At 39.8% G+C, this 25,207-nt stretch overlaps 4 protein-coding genes across 4 annotated transcripts; 2 read left to right on the top strand and 2 right to left on the bottom strand.

Annotated features, from left to right (window-relative positions):
* Positions 1 to 1,391: 1,391 nt before the first annotated feature.
* PV08_08982 (uncharacterized protein) lies at positions 1,392 to 1,966 on the bottom strand (the record flags this gene model as incomplete). Its single annotated transcript, XM_016383303.1, has 2 exons — positions 1,392 to 1,639; positions 1,669 to 1,966. The coding sequence occupies 2 exons, from the start codon at positions 1,964 to 1,966 to the stop codon at positions 1,392 to 1,394; spliced, it is 546 nt and encodes a 181-aa protein (XP_016234006.1).
* A 221-nt stretch (positions 1,967 to 2,187) lies between these two features.
* On the bottom strand, positions 2,188 to 2,733 carry PV08_08983 (uncharacterized protein; the record flags this gene model as incomplete). The annotated part of the gene is made up of 3 exons (XM_016383304.1): positions 2,188 to 2,342; positions 2,401 to 2,529; positions 2,655 to 2,733. 3 exons carry the CDS (start codon positions 2,731 to 2,733, stop codon positions 2,188 to 2,190), a joined length of 363 nt encoding a protein of 120 aa, XP_016234007.1.
* Positions 2,734 to 3,022: 289 nt separating this feature from the next.
* On the top strand, positions 3,023 to 4,571 carry PV08_08984 (uncharacterized protein; the record flags this gene model as incomplete). Its single annotated transcript, XM_016383305.1, has 2 exons — positions 3,023 to 3,292; positions 3,357 to 4,571. 2 exons carry the CDS (start codon positions 3,023 to 3,025, stop codon positions 4,569 to 4,571), a joined length of 1,485 nt encoding a protein of 494 aa, XP_016234008.1.
* An 18,012-nt stretch (positions 4,572 to 22,583) lies between these two features.
* Positions 22,584 to 24,322, top strand: PV08_08985 (uncharacterized protein; the record flags this gene model as incomplete). Its single annotated transcript, XM_016383306.1, has 2 exons — positions 22,584 to 22,776; positions 22,845 to 24,322. The coding sequence occupies 2 exons, from the start codon at positions 22,584 to 22,586 to the stop codon at positions 24,320 to 24,322; spliced, it is 1,671 nt and encodes a 556-aa protein (XP_016234009.1).
* Positions 24,323 to 25,207: the final 885 nt, after the last annotated feature.

Here is a 25,207-nt window from a genome sequence, read left to right on the forward strand (position 1 = left end):
GTGCATTATGCCCGAAGAATGCCGGTTGTAGGGTGGCCGCGGATGGTACTATCCTCTCAACCTTGAATCATTGAGTGGATGTCTTATCGAAGGAATTATGATTATGAGGGCGGTAGAGCTTGAGCCGGCGTGAGGGGCTGTCACTCTTCAGTCCAACAGGTCCGGTAGGGCTTGGAGGTACCGAGGGAGGTAGGGAGACGCCTCCCTGGCCTGGGGGGCGTCGTAAGGTTCAATCAGTGGGTTCCTAGATAACTAAAACAACCGAAGCTAGGCATGATGGGCCATGCATTTAGATAAGGCCTCAAACACCCCGAACCAATCCCCAGGAACTGTCACTAACTAACTAGTTAGTTAGCCTGGGAGACCGACAAGCCGTCGTCACGTTCCAAGGACTTCAAGATATCTCGGGCGCGTCAGATTTCGAGAATGATAAAAGATTCCAGGGGGTAGTTCCTCAAAGCATCTTTGTTCATGCATTGCACACGCTGACTGCTATACTGCACAAGCCATCTCAAAGCTTGACTACCAAGATGAGTCCCTTGAAGTATTGCTACAAACATCCCGGCAGAACAGTTCTGCTTCGGTGCCATCGCAGTTGTTTGTCGACCTCTTGACCGGGGGGGATTTCTCGACCCAGAGCCTTTTCCTTCGTGCGATGCTTGAACAATAATCGCTTGAGCAGTGATTTTGACGTACATGACTCCCTTCTCATTGAAAGGGTGCAAGGGTCCTGAGATATAGTCCCCAGCGTTGATATTCTTCTGTGCATTCGCGCAGAGATACTTGTCTTCTCTTTCGACTTTGCTTGAAGAATTGATCCAACTCCCCAAAGTCTTGATCGATACTGTTGGCGTTGCGGTAGACTTAGTATTCCACGGACACTCGCGTCTCCGAGATAGATACGACTCTCATCAAAGGAGAAATAATGGTCTCTCTTCGTATGCTTAGCCCGATTCCATCGCAGCAGACATGTTCAGAATAGCAACTCACGTCATGGTGATGGATGCGTTTGGGAAAAGGTACGTGGGTGCCACATTCCCACCAGCATCGATTCCCTTCTTCTCTCGGCATCGTGTCCGATATAACCAGCTTCCGATTCCACGCTGTAGCTCTCCAGATTCGTGATTTTGGGAATTCCAGGGTGTGCAGCTCCACAGTGGTAGCACTAATAACCAATGCCTGGGTGAAGTGGCTCGAAGCATCAGAAAACTCACCTCATTGTAGTTGTCGACCAGCGTTTTCCAGTTATAATCCCCGTCCATGTCCGGACTGTGGTCGTCGCACAAATCACAATATGGTGTGTTCCGTGTCCATGTCAAGGTCGACGTGAAAGGGTTTGCCTGGGTCAATCTGGATGGGGCACTGGTGCCCGAAATCAAGTGGGAAAATGGCTAACCGCTGTTGGAGGTCGATACCGGTAAGCTATTTTCCCACTTGATTGCGGGCACCAGTGCCCCATCCAGATTGACCCAGGCAAACCCTTTCACGTCGACCTTGACATGGACACGGAACACACCATATTGTGATTTGTCAAAGTCTCCGACCTTGTCAAAATTGGGTACTTTGGCGAGCTTTCCATTCAAGCCGTACGACCAGCTTTGACGATTAGACAAACTCTCAGGAACAAGGCAGGTCAAACCTAATCATGATATTTGCAAGCAAGGATACTTGCAGTTCCCTCGTCTTGGAGCACCACAGGAAAGGCCCGATGCTGACACATTTTCAAGAAAGCGTTCAGATCACCGTTCCGGGCACGGATGATAAAGAAACGGTACCCAGTAATCGTAAACTTTGCGTAGGCGCCGGGAGCAGCAAGTCGAAGCTCGTGTGTGACGGTTAGCCACTGTCGGGAAAAGATGGCTCGACTTTCCAACTCGTAAATTCCCCGAGAGGAATACCAGGATGCAGGTAAAGCCGCTCCTAAACTGGAGTCAGACATGGTCTTGTTAGCCTTCGCTCCGTTCATGGCGGCGGTGAATTCTCACTGGTGACGATTTGGCGTTGTGAGGCAAAGGCGAAGACGAGCTATATAGTATCACTCGCATAATGCATTTTCGTACAGGGACTGACAATTTCAACATCTGTCGGGAACGCCCTGAAAGGAAATATTGAGCCTAACTGATCTGGGAGAAGAAGTGCGATTGGTTCAACTGTCTCGGATATCATCAACCAGCTCCGCATCACCCATCACAGTCTCGCCATCAATCTACTGCCACACTTGAAAGCGATGCCGTAGTCACTGGAAGAAAACGCAATCGTACTTCCTCGATGGATCACAAAGCTATCGCCGATGGTGACGGTCGTCTCCGCCCCTCCATCTTCATCTTTGAGGGTGATGGTGCCTGACATGATCAATTTCCGCGCCAGGACTTCTGGGCAAGATGCTAGAGAGTGTCTTACCTTCGATGACAACCCCAACTTCATCATACTCGTATTTTGGTGGCGTTGCAGGTGTCCCCTTTTCAATACGGAACCACGCGCCCACGATGGGGTTCGGAACCTTCTCATCGCGCGTTCCCAGAAAATCGGCTGTCCACGAGACCTTTGCTTAGCTGGGTTTGTGTCCCGAGTGGAAGTCAACATAGACCATCTCCGCAAAAAGAACAACCCTCGGGAGAGGGCCGTCTTCTGGGGACATCGAGATGAGGCCTTACTGAAATAGACGTGCGGAGGCGCGCCTTCGATGTTTTGGGCCTTGAATTTGGCCGTCTTGGGAATGACTTCGAGTCCCATGTTGACGTTTCTGTTGGCTGTTTTTCTGTCTGAAATGTGGGCTCCAATGTTTGAAGTGAACGGCATCTCTCATAATATACTCACATTTAACCTGCAAGCGATGAAGAAAGTTCCTAATCGGGCAAAACTGTGCGTCGGAAAAGTTCCGCTTAACTACCTAGTCAGGGTTTAGAAGTAATGAAAGGAGCGACAATACGCATGGTCCAGGGGATCTCCAGTATCCTGAAAACCCTGTCACCGGCATTCTCGTGCACTGCAATTCATCGCTCGACCTCTGCTTACCGCAACGATGCCTAGGGCTCGCGAAGGTTACCTCTGGACCAAGACTGGTCTCACACAGGGTCTCACCACGAATGCGGTCGTGTCAAGCACCAAGTCGATCCGATCTCACTACGATGTGATCATCATTGGTGCTGGGTTCGCTGGTCTGATAGCGGCACGAGAACTCTCTCGCCAACATCGGTTGTCAGTCTTGATTGTGGAAGGACGAGACCGCGTTGGAGGCCGGACGTGGACCGCGAATGCACACCGCGAAGAGTTTGAAATGGGCGGCACATGGGTATGGACAACAACGGTCTCTGATGCGCACCCTAAGACAAGTAGCTGACCGGCGCAAAATTTAGGTCCATTGGAATCAACCACATCTGTATGCGGAACTGTATAGGTACAACCTCCACAAGAATCTGAAGACATCTGCCGGAACTCTCGCGGCCGAGAAGACCTATTATCGAGGAGCGGGAGGACGAGAAGCCCAAGTTGAAGAAGTTGATGGTCAGGATTTCGGCCAGATCGCTCAGGCTGTCGCCGACAGATTTTTCGTGTTGGATGGTCTCAATAGTAGAGAACTTATGCCGTACCCTCACGACCCTTTCCGCGATCCTGCACCTTGGAAAAAGTACGATCATCTCACTATCCGCCAACGCCTTGATCAGCTTGACTTGCCGACCGTCCACAAAGACTACTTTGAGACCCTATGCAATTCTTTCGGAAGCGCCACCGGTACTGAGATCGGCTTCGTGGAAGCCCTGCGTTGGTACGCCCTAGGTGGACATAGTATGGATCGAGTTTTCGAGCTTGCGGGAATCTACAAGTTGGGAAACGGCGGTATGACCTCTTTCGCCCTGAAGATTCTTCAGGATACAAGGTGCGATATTCTGCTCGACACAGTCATCTCCGAAATAATCCAGCAATCTCCTTGTGGATCGACCATTGTGAAATCTCAGAACACACAAACCGTCCTAAACGGCAAGGCAGTCATCTCCACTGTTCCCTTGAACTGTCTGGGCGACATAAGTTTCACCCCTCCGCTGGGTGGCCCGAAGCGTGAAGCCATTTCCAAGGGCCACATCAACAAGGGTGCCAAGATTCATTTCAAGTTGAAGGCTACCGAGCCAGGCTGGTTTGCCGCCGCCAATGGGTACGGAGATTCATCCTTCTGCTTCTCGTTTTCAGACCACAACGGACATGGGCCGTCGGGCCCGGATGGCACCTATTGTATCGGCTTCGGTTACAACGGATTTGTCCCGGATCCACGCGACAGCACCACTATCATTGACGAGTTCAAGCGAAACCTACGTCCTGACGCCGAGGTTGAGGCGTATCTTACCCACGACTGGGCAAATGACCCGCTGGCCAAAGGCGTTTGGAGCTCTTGGGGCAGCGGCTGCATGACCAAGTATACGAAGGTCCTGCAAGAACCACACGGTCAGGTCTTCTTTGCCAGTGGGGACTGGGCCGATGGTTGGAGAGGGTTCATCGATGGGGCCATCGAGAGCGGCAGGAAGGCAGCTAATGAGGTGGCAGCGCTCTTCGACACTTCCGCTCAAGCAAAGTTGTAGATATCATGTAACAATGATGAATCGAAGATATGCGATAATAGCTTTTCATTCTTGTCAGTCGCGAACACTATATACCTGGTGAGACAACCGACTAATCATCTATCCAATCTTCACGGCATACCTCGGAATTCCACTTCCGCACCAGTCTCCTACCAGGAGTTATACTGCGGCTTTATGTGAAGAACTGAAAAGGAGATACTATGAAAAGGATCATTCCTGTATAACGCAATTCACGAGCTGGCGGTTCGCACGAGCTAGTGGTTCGTAGGACCACCATCGCCCATCGACTCATCTTTACCACCAATTGTCTCCAGCAGTATGAGTGCTATTCAATTACAACAAGAAGGCAGACTTCAATTAGCCCTCCTGAGCCCCTGCGTCATCGTTACTTCGTCTAGCGCCGAGGTCCTTACTTAGGTAGCTAAACGTTGCTCATGTCGCTGCTTTTGCTATACCTCGACTGAGATTTTTGGTTCGTGCTTTATCATAATGGCGAAGCGGCAAGTCCCTCACAAGTTGGATCAGCGTGACTCGTGCTTATCAAGTTTCTTTAGACACACGGGATGAGGTAAGTATTCCAGGATCTGAAGAATCTAGCTTTGGCGCCTTTCAGTCTCTTGGGTGAGCTAGGAAATAGCTTGACTTCTGTACCTCAGCTGCCATGGATTAAAGCTCGCTCGGGCCAGGTTGCAATTCCCGCACTTTGGTGATGGAATTGTCATCATCTATTCTCACGTACTCGTAAACCTATTTTGATACCGACTATTAGAGCTGTTGAACAAGGCTGAGTTATGACGGGGTCATTACAACCTCCATACTTGCGCCGAACGCCTCCGCGGAACTCCGCCGCCTAGAACGCTCCTTTTGCAAACCTTGCAACACCATGAATTCACTCACTTTAGTCACTTTTTCGCTATATCATAGTCCTCAGGCTGGAGGAACCGGACCTCCCCGACACAAGGACGCCGGCCCCCGACGAGGAACTCATCGATCGCCGCCGATACTCGGGAGAAAAGTCTCTTCACCAGAACGAGAGAATTTTCACTCCTTTGCTATATAAATAGATAGAACAGCGATCTCCTAGTCCTGAAGATCAGACTCGTTAATACATCTCATTTAGCCCCTTGATATCGCCTAGAACTAAGTGTTACATAATAGTTATAAGCCTGATTCTTGATTTCGCTTGAGACACCTATCAGTTAATACTCTGGTAAAGCCTCATCATCACAAGGCTATTCAACTAAACATGTCTAAATATATTAGGTCTCTACGCGTATTTCACGCCTCAAGTATTTATATAGTAAGAAGCATATTTTACTATACTTTCTCCACCACAATACTTAACATGTTGAAGCTAAATCTCGAGCCTTAACCAATAAAATCAATCACAATCACCCTTTTTAAGTCCTTAGATTAGGATAACTAGTTTATTTCTATTAAACTATATACTAAACACCGAGAAATATAGAAATATATTGACCCTAATATTAGTAACCCTTCTACTTTAAAGTATCTATCTATTCTAAACTTATAGAACTTACACTAAGATAGTTAAACTCTAGAATAATAATGAATAAATCTTCACTTTATGGAGCGATAATAGAAGTAGTAATATAAGCGATATAAAGATAAATTTAAAGTTATTAACACTCTAAGTATTTAGATAACAGAAATAATCTTGATTAATCTTATAGTATACCTAAAAGAAGAATACTCTTTCTTGTTACGAATCGGCCTGCGAGCAGGCCATATACAAAGCTGTGACGATAGCCAGGACAAGAGAGGAAGCTATACCGGGAAATCACGTGTGAAGAACCACGGCACGGATCACGTGATACGCTTAGCCGGCTCAGCCCTAGGGACGCTGAGCACCGCTAAGCACCACTCGGGAATGCTCAGACGTGCTCAGTGTGCTTGGCCTGAGCACCACTAAGCGGGACTGAGCAGTGACGAATATATATATATAGTCATTTCATAGCTTTACCATATAGTCAACTTTGTTCATAATTATACTTATACATTTTGGACTATAATCACTTCGCTCTAGTACTTACTTAAGTACTCCGTTCTTAGCGACCTCGCCTTCTATACTTCCCACTTATCAAGGAACGATATATATAGTAACACCCTAAATAGAGCGAAATATAACACTTTAACTACCACTTAATTGGAAGTATTCAACATAATGTTCAGCTTTAAAGCTTCTATCCGCTCATTATTCTCTACTGGGTCGGTTTGATTCACCGCGCCGGGCGCACCCACACTAGGACTTATCTTTACTGTTATCTCTAGCTATAGTAACTATAATAATCATAACAAGGACAATATTAAGGTTAATATGTTCTATAGATCTCGTGAAAAGTTGGGACTATTTGTCACCTAACTTATCGCGACTTTTAAATTGAACTGCATCAGGTATATCACTCATAAAGATAAGGTCTTATTCGCGGGACTTTATATAAGGGGATTAGTCTTTTATTGATTTAAATTTATTATGATAAACTATATAATGTCCCTTGAAGAATAAAAGGACCCAGAAATCATTGCCATTTTCTCTAACTTCGCGATATTCATGGAATGACTTAAGTAAATATTTAGAACTCTAGAGAAGAAATAGGTCGCGGCCTAACGAATCTACCAACTCAAGTAGAAGGGGTTAACTGCGTAGTACTATATTCTGTTCAAGAGGCTTCAGGCTAAACTGGACTGAAACGACAATATACTTGTCGCTGCCTTCTACACTGGCTTAAAGAATAACATCAAAAAGGAGTTAGGATCAGAGAGGCTTGATATATATCAGGGGTTAGTTAATAAAGTCATCGAAATTGATAACTAACTATATAAGTTAGAATTGAAGAAGAAAGGATATTATGAAAAGATAGATAGCGTGTATTATAAAGGTAAGCGCATTAATTATTAGTCTTATAGTGATTTAATGAATCTTAATATTGTTAAATAAGGTCGGTCCTTATGACCGAAAGGCAAGTTTTAATGTAAGGGGCTATTTAATAAGAAGTGAGAATAACGCAAGAAAGAAAATCTATACTATAATTATAGAAATTCGGGATATAGAGCTAATGAGTGCGATATAAAGCCTATAGAACTGTATATAATTAAAGCCGGTATTGGAGAAGAAAAGGCCGACACTTTAATTGAGAAAGAACTCGAGCGCCTAAGACTTAAAAGTAAAGAATAGATTCGAGGATTGAGAAGCCTAGAACCTAAAAGATAATAAATAATGAAGATATACCTAGATGGCCTCAAGAAAGATAACTTAGAACAGACTAGTCACGCCGAGAGAGTATAGAAAGGAAATTTCGAAGAAATCTAGACGGAGGGAGCGACTTCGATATCACTGTTAATAGTTAACGGTGAAGAGGTTATTAACATTGCAGAAATCTATTCTGGCTAAGGTTAATAAAATAAAATAGTCACGGCACGAAAAATCGATAAAGAGCGACTAAAATACACGAACTTATTATGAATAGTTTGTCATGACGATAACTACTCTATTCATTACTCTAATAAGCAGGGTATAGAATAGTTTCTTCACGAAAAGAAGCGTAAGAATTATTGAAGCAAAAAATCTAAGAGAAAGAAAGTTAACTAGAAAGAGGCTAAAATAGTGACTATAGTGGAAGCGAGATCATCATTATATAAAATAATTAGCGTCGAATACGGGTTTGCACGGATTAGGACTTGTCATTAAGAATATAATATTAACGAGACTGTATTTAGCCCACACACTAATATCGAGCAAGACTAAATACCACTAAGACTAAAAAGATGCTTCTAACAATATAGTTTTAAAGAACTCTATATCTATCTAGCAAGAGAAGAACGATATTAGTTCCTGTTTAAACTGCTACGGGAATGGACCTCGAGCTAGATAAACTGGGAAGTCGCAAGTATCTATAATCTTATAAGTAGAGCGGAAACACTAGTGATGATATAAATATATTATTAGATTAGAAGAGGGGATAAAACCTTCTTAAGCTTATATTGAGGAAAACAGTCAATAGAGTATATCCTCATTATATATATTTATTAAGAACCTAATTATATCGAGAGGTTCTGTCTATATATATATAATATATAAGGAATGCCTATAATTTATTATTTTCTATTCGATAACAATTTCGATAAAGAAAATAATGAATCTAGCGACTAAGAAAAAGACAAAATATTTATCTAGGTGGAGTTCAATATCTAGAGAATGACTATATTAATAATAAAGACATAACATAAAGAAAAATATAGAATAATTACTAATTATAGTAATATAATAATACTCATGACGAAGTATTGAAAGAATATATTATGCACTTAAGTATATAAAAGAGGTTACATCATGGAATATAAAAGATTCGATCTTAAAGGAAGTCTAAGAAATAAGAAAGATCTAGTATTCGTGACAAAATATAAAGAAATATATAAAGGATTCACTTATATATATAATGTACTAGGGGAGAATCGTTACGATTTTATATTCGGTGAAGAATTGAACTTAAGCGACTCTAAGCTTGAGTGTAATACCGTGTTGTTCTATAAGTACTATTACGCGGTTATTAAGACACTAAACTGAATTTATTATGAGAAAGAAGTACTCAAGATATATATAATTAATAACGAGCTTAAGCTAAACTATACTTAGAAGCAGAAGGAAAGAAGGTTGGTATCTATATAGCGATACTTTAGGTGTTTAGGTCTAGCTTTTTATACACATTAAACTAATATCGAAGAACTCTACTTCTTTCTATTTAAAGAACATGATAATCTAACTCTAGAAGAGATCGATCAAGACGTGGCGAGACACTATATTAAAGAAGAAAGAACAAGGGATGTTATGGTTATAAGAATATATTATTAAGTTTAGATAGTAAAAGGGGTCTAAAGATATAGTCTCTATATTAACCTAAATACTCACTAGATTTTTATAACCTTATATTTATATTATGATAAACGATGTCCGTACAAGAGAGAATATATATATAATATAATTAAAAGCGAAATACACTATCTACTATATAAGTCGGAAGATCTTATAGTAATTGGTACCCCTAAAGAATCCGATGAGGATAACTCGTTTAAGTTTATTGTTATTAAGACAACTAAAACACACCTTTAATTCTTAACCTCATTTTAAAGGCCAATAAAATATAAGTGAACAAACTGCCTAAATAAAGTATTACATTACCACCCGAAGTTTAACTTCGAAATAAGTGAAAAGAATAAAGTTCTTGTGTTAGCCAAAAAGTGGTGTACTAACATGATATATATCTATACACTCAGGATATATATATATCTTATAACGAAGAATATAATCAAACCACTGATTAAGATGCTTCTATATATTTTTAGAAGCAGAAATATAACCATAAATAACGTACCAAAAAACTAGGCGAAGAACTTATCATGAGATAGAAAGTCTCGCGCAACAGAAAAAAGCCTCAAAAACACTATATTAACATAATATAGACTCAATGTTTAATGTCATTAGTCTTTAACACTAAACTAGCTAATAAGTCTATCTAAGTAATAATCGATAGCGAAGTAAGCCAAGACTATATATCATTAAAAACAGTAATAAGACTAAATAAGCAACAAAAAAAGAATCTATACTCGGTCTTTATAATAAACAGAACACTAGATAAGTATAATAGCGAATAAATATAATAGAAGATTCGCGACGTCTATCTAGAGATTAAGGAGTATAGAGAGTAAGTCGAGCTTAATATAATGCTGATTAAGTATAATATTATTCTAGGGATAAAGTAGCTAAAAGAACACTTGTTAATAATAGACTAGAAAGAAGAAACCTTGTTCTTCCTAAATTATAGTCACGAGAAAACAAAGAGAAAGAAATGATTAACTTTCATTATATCTCTATAAAGGGCGATATAAATATAACCTAGAAGAAGAGCCTTAAATGAAATACAAGAGAAAAGCCTATCTAAGAAATATAAGAACTTTATAGATATCTTTAAAGAAAGAAAAGATATAGTCGCGCTACTAGAGTATAAGCTATAAAATCATAAAATAACACTTAAAGAAGAGAAAGTGTCGAAGTATAATGATTAGCTTTGACCCTTATTTCTAAAGAAAGAAAGCTTCCTTAAGAAGTATATAAAGACTCACTTAAAGAAAAACTTTATTTAATCATTTAAGTTATTTATAGTATATAGTATACTGTTCGCCCTAAAAAAGAATGAATCTCTTCGACTATATATTGATTTCTAACCACTTAATATAATCACCAGAAAGAATCAATACTCACTATCCTTAATTAAGGAGCTACAGAATAGACTCCTTAATACAAAATACTTTATCGCGCTCGATATATAGAACGCCTATTACTGAGTATAGATAAAGAAAGATTATAAATAGATAATGGCTTTTAAAACTAGCTTTAAATTATATAAATATTATATTATACTGTTTAGATTAACTAACGCCCTAGTATCTTTTCAGGAATTAATTAATAACACGCTACAAAAATATCTTGATGACTTTATAGTTATATACTTAGATAATATACTTATATTCTTAAAGATATATAAGAAATATATATAGTATATTTAAAAGATTCTAAGGAAACTTTAGAAAAAGAATCTACCATTAAAACTTAGTAAGTATAAGTTCCATAAAAAATAGATTTGATTTCTAAGCTATATTATATCTGATTAAGGTATCGAAGTGAATCCTGATAAAATAGCGCCAATTAAGGACTGACCAGAATCTAAGAATATCATGGAAGTACAGTCTTTTGTTGGACTACTTAACTACTACTAAAGATTCATTAAGAGATTTTCAAAGATTGTAGTGTCTTTAATAAACCTTATCAAGAAAGATATCTTGTTTAAGTTTGAACTAGAATATAGAAAGGCATTTAAACGCCTTAAAGAAGCTATCATAACGACGCTAGTATTTACGATATTTGACCTTGAGCTAGAATGCTAGGTAAAGATAAATACATTAGATAGAGCGATTAGAGTTTGTCTCACGCAAAAAGAGCTAAATAGTAAGACCTAAATAATCGCGTACTTCTTAAAGAGAATAATAAAGTTAAAGTTGAATTATAATATCCATAACAAGGAACTACTTGTTATCGTGATATATCTTAAGGAATAAAGAGTATATCTTAAAGGCGCTAAGTATTAAGTTTAGATCTACACTAACTATAAAAATCTATTATACTGAATAACTATAAAAGAACTTAATCATAGACAGGTTTAATAGGCTAAAATATTAACACTATATAACTTCAAGATATATCACGTTTAAGGAAAAGAAAATACTATAATAAACACACTTAATAGATAGCCAGATTACATGAAAAATATTAAATCAAAGCTCATGACAGTACTTAAGGAAAAAGATAGCGCCTTAATCTATATAATACCTGAGATAGAGATACTAACTCTTATCGATATTGAGCTAATAGAAGAGCAAAAGAAAGAAATCATTAAAGGACGATATAATAATAAGTCAGCAGGATATCTAGATATCGAGAAGACACTTAAATTAGTCACGAGGGACTTTATCTAGAAAGAGGTTAGGAAAAATGTAGTAGAATATATTAAGAACTGCGATATATACTATAAAGTAAAGCACGCGAGATATAAACTCTATAGATTACTTTAAACACTAATAATACTAGAAAAGGCGTGGCACACTATTATATTAGATTTTATCATAAAGTTACTAAAGTTTAAAGAATCCCTCATGAGTGTGGAATTTAACAGTATACTTATAATAAATAATATCCTAATTAAATATACAGAATTCATTCTATATAAGGAGTTATTAACAGCTAAAGACTTAGTGTATACACTATATAAAAACATTTTCAGTCGACATAGAATATCGAAAGAAATACACTCGGACCGGGATAAGCTATTTATATCGCAGTTCTAGTAATTATTAATAAACCTTATAAAAGTTCATTAAAAGCTATTAATAGCTTTTTACCCATAGAGCGATAGATAGATAGAAAGAATAAATTAAACGCTGAAACAGTATTTACGGTGTTATATCAATTTTTAGCAAAATAACTAGATATAGTTACTACTTATAGCGCAGTTTATATTTAATAATAAAGCAGCAGTAATAGGAATATCACTATTCTATATAAATCACAGGTTTCACCTAAGGATAGATAAGGATACTAGAGACATTAAATCAATTACAGAAAAGGCAGCAATCTTGGTTAAGAAATTATAATCACTACACGAACTTTTAAAGAAAGAACTTAAGAAAATATTACAAAAAATAGTTAAAAGCTCGAATAGACAAAGATTTAAGGAATTAAACTTTAAAGAAGGGAAGACAGTATATCTTCTCAGGAAAAACATTAAAATATAACAATTATCTAATAAACTAGATCACATCAAGATTAAACCTTATAAGATTAAAAGGAAACTTAGACTAGTGAACTTTGAATTGAAACTATTTAAAGAGATGAATATTTATTCAGTTTTCCATAAATCGCTTCTTGAAAAAGTATCACTAAACGTCAAACCAAAATCGGTGCTAATATATGAGGAAACCCAATAACCAATATACAATATAAAGAGGATCCTCGACTATTAAAAAACCAATAAAAAACTATGATACCTAGTTAAATGATTAGAATATAGATATAAAGAAAATATATAAAAATCATTAAAATATCTTTTAGGGGATATAGTTAAGAAGTATTTAAGAAAGAAACGAAGAAGGAAACTCACTAAATATCTAACGCAACTATAAAGGGCGGTTAATCAAGATAGGGCCTTTGAAGTTTAGAAGGGCCCTCGATGATAACTTAAATATCTCCTCAAGTTGTTTGTCATCTATACCAATAAAAACGGTGGCTGACGCTTTTTCGGGAGGATTTACGTGATCTAAAGTATCTAGCGATTCGGCCTCCCGTACCAGTATCTGCTTTTGCTTTTTCAACAACAGGTCGGCCTCACGCTAAAGACACTTGTGTTCAGAGTGAGCCTTATTGACGGCGACAATTAGTTGGGCCAACTCTGCGCCCTTTTGGCGGGCCGCCTCGACGAGGCGATTTCGTTGAGTAGTTAGAGAGTTAAACTCTTCATCCGAAAAAGTGCCGTCGCAATACTTCACGCCCTTCTTTATGCAGAATAAACACTTACTGTAGCCATCGAGGACAAAATAGACGGAGTTCGAGTTTTAGCAAGGTATACAGCGACCTATACCGGATAATTCATGACTAAAGGACTCGATACAATCGATCAGTTTCTAACGACAAAGAGTTAAGGGGCGCGCGAACTTAGCAACACGAAACTAAGGCATAGTAAGCCATAGAAAAGAAAGAAGAGAAGGGCACGAGAAGGGGGAGGCACTTACTTATATACATTGAGGACAACGAATAAATCTAGAAAGGGGAAAGTGTTACGAATCGACCTGCGAGTAGGCCGTATATAAAGCTATAACAATAACCAGAACAAGAGAGAAAGCTATACCGGGAAATCATGTGTAAAGAACCACGGCACGAATCACGTAATACGCTTAGCCGGCTCAGCCCTGGGGACGCTGAGCACCGCTAAGTATCACTCGGGAATACTTAGACATGCTCAGTATGCTTAGCCTGAGCATCACTGAGCGGGACTGAGCAGTGATAGATATATATACACAGTCGTTCTATAGCTTTACCATGTAGTCAACTTCGTTCACGATTATATCTATACGTTTTGGACTATAATCACTTCGCTCTAGTACTCACTTAAGTACTCCGTTCTCAGCGATCTCGTTTTCTATACTTCTCACTTATTAAGGAATGATATGTGTAGTGATATCTCGGGTAGAGCGAAACGTAATATTTCTATGTAATACTTTAATAGCTTTAATAAAGATTTACTCTTATAAATAGATCTAGAGAACTAGATATATTAACTAGATAGAAGAAAGTAATTAAGACCTTAAAGACTTATTAATATATTGATAATTAGCTAGATAAATAGCTTAAGACTTATAATAATATAAGCTATCTAGATATACTAATTATTATAGAATATTCTTTAATCTATAAATTTCTATAAGTAGTGAAATCACTTAATAAAATCTTTACTATAATAGAGAATATAAAGCTACTTAATGAGAAGTTTATCTCTAACTTTTATAAGTTAATTAAGTTCTTTTAATAACTTAATAGTCTAGATAAAGACTTTAAAAGAGACTTTATTCACTTATATAACTTATTTATATCTCTCGAAGATTAAAAGGCTAATAGCTAACCTTTAATATATAAGATTTATAATATTTCTTAGTGATATACTTAATATCTTTATATTATTAAGTTAATAAGGCCTTAAGATTAGAAATTTAACTCTACAAGATAAGCTATTTACAAGGAAATAAAGAAGAACTTTATTTATATAAAGCGATTTAAGCGAGCTATAGAAAGGGTCACTAACTTAATATCTAAGTTCTTCTTCTTCTTTATAAAGAAATAAGAAAAGAAGACAGTGTTTATCGCGATAATAATCTACTTAGAGTCCTTATACTTAGGGTTAATTAATAAAAGTCTATACAATAAATAGATTCTAGACTTAAGATTTAATGTTTATATATATTAACTAGATATATTAGGCTACACTTCTTAATATTCTTCTCGCCCTAACAAGACACTAACTTATAATATTAATAAGTATTTAATCGAGTTAATTAGAATAATTATTATTAATATAATATCTCTTATAGAACTTATTTATATTATTTTAATAGATATTCTATATATTTAAGGCTTCATAACTAAAGTGATCTTATTATTAAGAATAATAATTAAGAATATTTACTTTATAACTAACTCTTTATCTAGAATAGAAAAAATATTTCTCTAAAATGAAACCTTTATTAGATATATATATAACTATTATAATCACTTAATATTCACACCTTATAAATACTTAGTATTTATAATTATAAATATATAATAACACAAGAAACTTAGTTATCTAGCCTTAATCTAGTATAAAGTTCTAGGGCACTCTAGTCTAAATACCATTAATCACTTACTAAATATTGTCGAGAAAGTATAAGTCTTAAAATAAGACGCTCTTAGTACAGCGAAATATAAGATCTATATACTTATAAAATTCAAATAATAGATCTTGAGAATTCTCTATAATAGTAAGAAATGAAGAGATAAATCTTTAGGCTAAATAGCCTTTAATATTGTTTATTTTTTAAAGGGATAGATTACGAATCAATATATAAATCACTTATAGAACTTCTATATCTACATAAACTATATATTTACTTATAACACTTATTCTTAGGCAAAAGAAATTATTCTAGACTGATTAGCGATAATCTAAACACAATTTAACAAGACACCTATATTTCTATGTTTAGATAATAAAATAGCACTAGATAAAAATTTCTATAGCCAACTCCACAGACTAGAAATTACTATTAAACACTTAGCCCCTTACACTCTAGTCTAGAACAGGGCTACAAAACACTTAGAGGGCATTATCACACAAGTGACAAGAACCCTCAAGATTCAGGGCTATCTCTCTCACTTTCTGTGGCTAAAACTAGTCAAGATAGCTAGCTATCTTATTAACAGAACCCTGTCGAGGTCACTAAGATAAAAGACTTCTTATAAGGCTCTCCATAAAAGGAAGCTAATCCTTATATATCTTTATCTAATTAGATACAAGGCATTCATTCATAATAAGCAAGTCTCTAGGCTTGAAAAGCTAGAGAATAGAGTAATAGTTGGCTGGCTAGTTGGCTATAATGCGAGAAATATATAGCGCGTTTAGATACCCATAAAACAAAGAATCCTTCACTTTAGAGATATAATCTTTTATGATGATATACTGTATAATTCAAGTGAAGTGTAGATCATGGAGCAACTCTATGCACTCTCATAAGAACTTATCGAAGTCCTTAATATTGAAGCTCTTGTTCTCGGCAGCGAAGTTAATGAATCCTCCCCTGACTGGGATCCCCTTATAGATCCTGATAATCCTGACACTATCCTCGTCAACCGGGGATTATTCTCGTTGTTAGGAAAAGAAAGAAGAAAGGTTTAATCTGAGGGAGTGGAAATCGCCTTACTCACGCCACGCGTAACGCCCAAGGCGAGCATAGTACCTGGCGCGCCTAGTATACAATAGCCTAGCACTATTTCATAACCCTCTGCAAGACAAGAGGCGTCGTTAGACCTCGCCAATTAAGTTGCGCCATTTTCGATAATTACTCTGGATTCGGCAACTACTACCCGATTAGGCAACTCACGTAACGATACTCTTATCACCTCTCCACGTTCTAGTGAAATATCAGTTAACTTGGATAAGAATAATATCCTTTCACCTCACGAGCGACAATGATAATAGCCATTTAGGCGTCATCAAAACTATATAATATAACTAGTAAGCGATCCTTATAATCTTCACTCCTTTTATATAACATTTAATAAGGCGCTAAGCGAACCATGAAAGGTTTATAGAGATAACCTTTCTCTCGCACTATAGATCTTTTGTTAGATACTAACACATCTATATAAGCGCTAATTCAAGGCGATTATAAACATAGAATAAAGCTAAGTCCTTTAGAGCAAAATAGTTAAGAAGATAAAATATCTATACACGCAAGAAAAGCAAGTTATCCCTCTTATGTGGGTGTTTATATATAAGTTCGATAATAATAACTTTCTTACTAAATATAAAGTATATATATATATTTAAGGCGATTTATAACGTTTATAAAATAATATATTATAACAGAAGTAAAGAGGGAAGCACCAGGTGCACAGGGCTGTAGTCAATCTTGTAACATAAGTCGAGAATTGAGAGACGCTCGTGAAACACTTCTTCTTTTTTTCGCAGCACTTAATTGTTTGCTTTAGACCACACTTAACAGTGCGCTAAAGCGCGCGCTACACCTAGAGTCTGTAGAGAACACTATGGACTTAGTTAAGACTTCGCTGTCGTTGCGTATCACTCTGTATATAGTCTTTGTTCTTAATTGATTCTATATATATATGTTATATATATACGTGTACTTACTTGTTGATATTCATGACTACTTATGCTTATTCTTTATTTAGTCTATATATCTATCTCAAGAAAAAAGAGAAAAAGAAACACTTATCTAGGCCTCTTAACCTAGATACACGCTTACTTAACTTAAGACTCACTATATTCTAGCTATCTCTCTAGAGAGAGATATATATCTCTTAACTCACTATATCCCTCCTCCCTTTAAAAACTTATCGACCTTAATAACCAGAAACTCTCACTCTAGAATATAAAATAAGCTCTTTAGTGTGGTCTATCATGACTTCATGTCTTTTACTAAATAATTAACTAAATTCTTTATATAGTTTATCCTTACACGATAGCGATAATCCACTTCCGCTAAAGCTCTATCTTTAAATATAAATATTAGAAAGTTCTTAACTACTAGAATCTCTAAGTCTTTAATTATTCACTTTAAAATCGATATATATTACAGAGTTTACTATTGTAGTTACTCATTAAAGATCTTGATAAGATATTATAAATAGATAAGGACTTTACTATTATTATTAAAAAGATTCAAGAAAGTTAGTATTAGAAGCTTAATAATATATAAAAAGATTATAGTTAAGGCCCATTAATTGTCTTTAGTGTTATATAATATAATCACTATCTATATCTAAATATTACAAAGGTCACTAAATCTTAAGAGTAAGGTGTCGCTCTTCTTTTCTTAAAAGGCTTTCTAGATTTTAGGCGAAATAGAAATATAGCTTAATATATTAGGATTAAGGCCTATAAGGATATCGATATATATAAAGTCGATTATTAGTATATCTTATTTATATATCTCGATAGAAAGCCTATTATAGACATTTAAGAAGGTGATCTTAACTTTTTCTAGTAGATCAATATTATTTTGTATTTTAATAGCGTTATAATAACGCTTATATAGCTTATTATAGTACTAATAGATCTTTTATAGAGACTTAGATTAATAACGCTTTCTTTATAGATATTTTTATATTATCACTATTTCCTTAAGAACCTCTTTTATATTGAGTGTATAGTATAGAATTAGCTCTTAATGCTTCTTAATATTTCGATGAATATTCATAATAGCGAATATTAATTCACGCATTAGAAAGAGATTTAGTAACTCGCGAAGTTCTCTCTTAACTCTTATTTAATCTATGGCCTAAGTTTTCAAGAGTATCTATATAATCTTTTCAGTATCGCTAGATTCTAAGAATAGAAAGAAGAGTTAATCTAGTGTTAGATAATTAATATAATTATCACTTATTATTAAGTATCGCTAATAATTTTTTAAGCGTAATATATAAAGCTCTATATACTTTGCGAAGAACTGTAGATCTTGATTATATTTTAGGTTTATTGGATTTTATATATCTAAAGCCCTCTTAACTTTCTTCTTCTTAATAGACTTAGTAAGGATATTAGAATTATCTGCGTCGAAATTATTATTAATGAAGTCGACATTATTCACTTTATTATCATTAGGAGTAGTATTATTTAAAATATCATTAAAGCCCTTAAACTTGAAAGCACTAGCTTCACTATAATTATCTAAACTCTCTTAATAGTTATCTTGTTTCTTAAGTGCGGCTCTAGCTAGAGATATTATGGTCAAGACTAATTCTAAAGTAGATATAAACACAGAAATAACTATAAATAATATAGACAATATAGAGCTAATTATAGCATTATAAGTAGAGATAGCCTAAAGGAGAAGAGCTTCTATCTTAAAGAGAGTCGATAAAAGAAGCGACAATAAAATCGATATAGATCTAGATAATATAAGAGTTTTCATAAAGATAGTAGAATCCTTAATTATTATCTTAATATCTTGAAAGACATTCTTAGATTTAGAGATTAGCTCTAGAGATACTATAGATTTAGTAGTAATTATCTTAATATTTATAGACTTAATAATTTATAAGATATTAATAATCCTAGTTATATTAATATTAATTATTTCTATATCTTAATCTATAGTAACTTTAAAAGATTCATCTTAAAGAAGTAGTTACTTAAGCTAAGGAGTCGATATAGAAAGTATAATAATGTCTTTATTATTATTATTACTATTTAGAGTAGACTTAAATTTATCACTAGCTATTTATCTCTTAAAGTCTTAAAGATCGATATATATTTACAGTAAAAATCACACTCTATTTATTTTCTACGCTTTATAAGTAGCTATAGTAGTTAGAAACTTAGGATTTTGCTCTAAACACTTTTGATTATATTTATTATCATTATAGAAACTGTTAATATTTATAATATTCTTTAGAATTATCTATATAATCTTAATAAATTACTCTAGCGCCTTATTAAATAGAGAAGTAATTAGTCTTAATATTATAAAGAAGAAAGCCTTTTTTAGGATCTTTATAATATTTTATCTTTTATCTTTATCTGCTTTTCTAATATTATATAGCTAGTCTAGAAAAAGACGACCCTCACTAATTATATAGATAATAAAGTTACTATAATAATCTGTGTCGCGGTGCAGAGGACTCGCTCTGGCGCCGATGCGGTTTGGCGCCGCTTTGACGGTCCCGATCGGGTTTGGCGCCCGCCCGTTCGGGGATGGCGCCGCCGTTTGGGGTTTAGTGCTGACCGCGAGGGCCTCTCGCCGCTTTGCCGCCGACCTCCGTCGACCCTGTCACTATAAAAGAACGTCGTCCCTCGCCGTTTTGTCGAGGCCTCCTCCTCGTCGATCCTCGTGCCGTCTCTTCGTCCCCCTCCAGCGTCCCGGAAGAGGAAAGCGTCGCGTCACCCGGCAGCAACCAGGATCTTGCGATGTCCGCGCCGCACTACTGTCGTCGTCGTCGTCGTCGAAGCGGACCCTGAACCACTCACTCTGCCACTCGGTGGCCCACGACCGTCGGAGCGCCCTTGTGCTTCGGAACGAGAAGGATGGGCACGTCTGTCCAGCTCGAATCCATGTCTGTCTTGCATCTTACTGGCTACTCCGGCTGCAACACCCCTGGGTCAACGAGGTCTACGCGCACGAGCGGCGTCTTACGTCTCTCCACTGTTCAGCTGGTCAAGGATTTCTTGACGTTCAGACGTCTTGCACGAGGATTCGGGACGGCGCTGATCGGGGCTCTCTGCACTTGCAGCTGGAACGAGTTGGAGGGGTCTCCTCGGGCCTTCGAAGCCTGCCGAGATGGTGACTCAAATTGGGGAACGGGTGCCGTTCGGAGACTTCGAGGAGCATCGTGGTGAACACTTCTCATTACCCTCTTCGTTCGGCGCGATCAACGATTTCATCAGGGACAACTTCTTGCCGTGAGCAGACAAAGCACTGCCCGGTACGGTACCACACACGGCGTCAGTCTCTGTTCACGGGGGGCTGCGAAAGGATCATGCGTCCGAATGAGGGCTACTAGGGCTACTAGGTCCCCTCTCAACGTCCCATCCGAAGCAACCCTCTCCTGTGACGCTAGGAATTTGGCTTTCGAAAAGTCAGCGAGGGTTGCATTGCATCCTGCCTCTAACTGCATCAGTGGCTCGGGCTGGGAATGACAGGGTTGGAACTGCGAGCCGTGATGGTGGTGGCGCGTTGCGGGTTTGAGACATCCTGAACTTCGTTCTCGCTCGCCACGCTCTACCGTCCTCCGCAAACAAAGGATGTCACCCCCACCAGGCTAGGGTCTGTTTGGGCCGCCGCGGTCCCTTCGAACACTGCCCACCTGACCGCCCTGAAGCCTGAGGATTTCAGAGTTTGGCCGCGTCGGCCTGCTTCCATGGACGGTCTGTCGCTCGATTGGCCTCTACTTCTGTCTCGCCCCGCTCGAAACGAGGTCGTGGACTTAGAGAGTGAGGGAATGGTCTTGTCGCTCCGTCTTCCAGCTGGCCAGAGGGGTTACGCGATTTCTGCAGACACATCCCACTCTGGGTAGTAGGAGGACGCCGTGGGGAACCACCGTCACTGCATTCTCCACGTACATGTCTACAATTCTCACTATGGAATGTCAAGGGTACGATCCAAGCACGCCGAGCACATCCGGACTTCCTGTACGACCTCTGGCTTCGGCAACTTAAGCTGCTGCCTGTTTGGAGGCGGCCAAGTTGCGGAAGCCGCTGAGTGAAATGATCGTCGGAACAGCCAAACCAACAGCCAGACACAGTGGCAACGATAGTACTTTCTTCGACGCATGATCGCAACTTCAGCCTCGGCGGCAGTCAGGCTCCAACAGGGCCCAGATGACCACGTCCCTTTCCGACCTAGCCATTCGTCAGGTTCTACCCACAAATTCTTTGGTGTGACAGTCAGTCCTGGCCATGTTTGACTTTGCATGACCTTGGCTTCTTTGCTAAATGCGAAGGAATCGCTCAGCTAGACACATGAACATGTCACATGTCAACTACCTCAAGGGATCCGAAGACACCCACCGTGGTCGGGCTGTACAGCCACTCGGTGTGACCGTCCCACTACATGGTGAGACGCCCTTTTACACGGAAGAAGACGATCAATTGATTTCGCCCCAATCTGGGATGTGGATGCTTTTCTGTCCTGGCGGTCTGCTGTGCTACAGATCGCTTTGGAGTGGGTGATCGGTTGATTCGAGAGGTGGCGGCTGTGTACTGTTTGGATGTTCGGAGCAATTTGTAGCCGCCGGATCCGTGACGACCCCGACAAGGTACGCGACGCGGACACCGCCTAGGGTCAGCCAAGGGAGGCAGAGCCATGGTCTGTGACCCTTTCAGGGATGATCATGCAAGAGCATGATGACAAGGGGAAGAATTCAATTCTCCTCCTTGGCTGTCTGGAAAGGGCCACCTCATTCCCTAGTAGTCGTGGGATTTGGAATATCTTCCCCGGTCTGCATGTTAGCAGTACAGCTTCTTAGGCCATCCAATACTCCTGACGCCTAGCCAGTTCTCCTGCCTATATCAAGCAAGCCATCCCGACCTCTCCTACGGCGGCCATATCGGCTTCGCAGTCTTCCGGTCGTTGGGTCAATAGCTCTTTGCTCCATATCTCTCGCAGGTTTTCGGCATGGATAGCATCATCTTCGAGGACCCTTCCAAACCTCGACTACGCCAAAAGCCACAGGTACGTGCAGCGCTGGTCAGCTCCAGCACTTCCTTGGGCCGAGCGTGCACTCCAGAAGTTGAACCGCGGGTCGTGAAACCTGTTCCTGGAATTCAGCTGCAGGAACACTCTCACACCAGCAATTTAGGCCATTCTGGTAAGAATGAGACGTTCTCAGACCACTCTGACCTTACCGACAGTAAGATCACTGACAGATCACTCTAGAGCCGTCAACCCTACGAGATCAGACTTCGGAGATTCCGCTCGACGAGCTCTGCCGCAGCCCTCTGCACAACGACAGTCCTGGTGACGGGTGGACCTTGGAAGGGACTTCATTCCATGAAGATTTCTCCATCGCGCAGATTGATGATGATGGCCTGGCCGAGCGTCTCGACAACGACGACGATTTAGCCAGTCTCTTTTCTGGTGTTTTGCCAGATTTGGAGTGCTTCACAACGACCGAGTCCGATCAACATTCGGACGCTCAAGCTCAGACTTACGCTTCACGGGTCGCTGGGACTAGTGACTTTGTCAATTCCTCACCAAGCGACGATTTGGTCTGCTTCGAAACTCCTGGGCTGCGGGCGAATTCTAACGCGATTGACCTCGCGGCAGAATCAAACTGTCCTGAACCGAAGCTAACAGCGGCACGGTCTCCGCAGCGATGCTCTCCACCTTCCTCGCGCCACAAACCCGGGATTGAGGTGGTGATCTCAACCCGTCGTCCCTCACCGATCACGCAACGGAATCTCTCCGGTACTCAGGCTGCGGACGATTTGGTGAAACCGAACGCGGCCAGGCGACGGACAGCATCTCCCCGCCTCAGCGGGCCCGTTAAACACATCTCCGGCCACAAACGACGATACATGAGTGAATCTAATCTCGACTCCCTAGATTCCCGTCGAGTGCGTGTAGAAGCCGACCCCAAGAACACACCGACCCTCGTCCCTCACATGCTTAACGGTACCGCGAATTCCCGTGGAAGGGAAACTCATCTTCACGAGCCAGGCTGCAAGGTCAGAGCTGGAATTCACAACCCCGTCTACGGGTCGGACAGCGAGCAGACCCTCATTGACCATGGTGCGAGCATAAACTGTGACGATCAAACTGGACGTGATATGCTCCTTCGCGAGCTCTGCCCTACTCCTACATCGCCACCAGATATCGATGAGCCCTTCAACGAGCACGGGCAAGAGCAGCATAAGGATAGGTTGAAAGGTTTGAGCATCCAGCCTGTGACATCGGGTGACGCCGGCTTTGTTACCGCCATTATCGACAGTCCGGCGGACCTTCAGGACATCTTTCACTCACCTACGGATTGGGCCCTTGGACGTGGTGTCCAGTCGAACGACTTGGCCAATATCGTTCTCAAGCCACTTGCTGAGCATTGCTGGCTCCTCACAGCCACCATATTGCGACGTGCTACCAAAATGGATAATCAGAGACGAGACCGAGCTAGGAGGAGAGGAAGAGATTCACCCGACCTGGACACGAGTAGCGACTTCTGTCCCAGCGAAAGTGAAACGATTTCCCGGCCGACGAAGCGAGGCCATTGGACGTTAGATGAGGATAACAACTTGACACGATGGCGAATTCTGGGCAAGTCGTGGTCGTGGATCTTCAATCAATTTCCTGAACGCTCGGAGGCTGCCGTACGATCGCGTTGGTTCGTAGTTCTAGCACCCCGAGCGAGACCCACCTAATGGTCCAGGTCTAAGCCTCTTAGACAGACGGAGGGTGTTCTACACAGAAAAGACTGTAGATTTACCAGACCTCACAAATGGTCATCCGTTAATACCGGTTACAACATCTCGGCATTGATGGCAATTTGTACGATTCCTCTTGTAGTGGTTCCTAACCGTCGCAGTTGACTAAAGTCAAATTATGCCATCTGTTGCGCGACATCTTAAACCCTAGTCAAGCTCCATATAGTTAAGCTGGGTAACTCGCCTGCTGTGCATTAGAGGCGATTCTTGTTGAACAGGTTGAGTTGAAGGCATCTCCGATGACCATCTTTACAAACCTAAGACATAGAAAGGCGGACGACGAGCTCCCACCTCCACGTGGTGTCCGCTGGGAACTCTTAGAGAACCAGTCTGGCTGTCTCTGAGTGCCAGGAGGAGCTCAACAACGCGGTGATCCTCTCATGAACGGCACGTCAAAGTCCCGAAATCACCCTCTGAACCTCACGAAACACCCATCATACAGTACCAGTACGCGAGAAGGGAGCGGCGCCCCTTCCATGTACGCCCAACGATGGAAAACGGACTTCGGCACTCCATCTTCCCGCCCGACTATAGTTTACGGTATCGGAAGCTGTAGATTACACAGTGAAGAGGCGGAGTTGACGGGGAAGAGATGGTCCATCACACGGAGAACACACTTTAGGAAGTCAATCGAATTATGCTATCACTACCATCACCACCCACAGCTTAGAAAGTACTTTCCAGACGCATCACATATTGCCACTTCCACAGCTCACCGACATCACGGCACGCCATCTACGTGAAGGACGCGATGGCGACACGTCCGGCTGCCGATGTTATCTCGATGGTCGAAAGCGAGCATTGACCCGAGAAGCATCAACG

Source organism: Exophiala spinifera (genome assembly GCF_000836115.1).
Source record: "Exophiala spinifera strain CBS 89968 unplaced genomic scaffold supercont1.6, whole genome shotgun sequence".
NCBI lineage: Eukaryota > Fungi > Ascomycota > Eurotiomycetes > Chaetothyriales > Herpotrichiellaceae > Exophiala > Exophiala spinifera.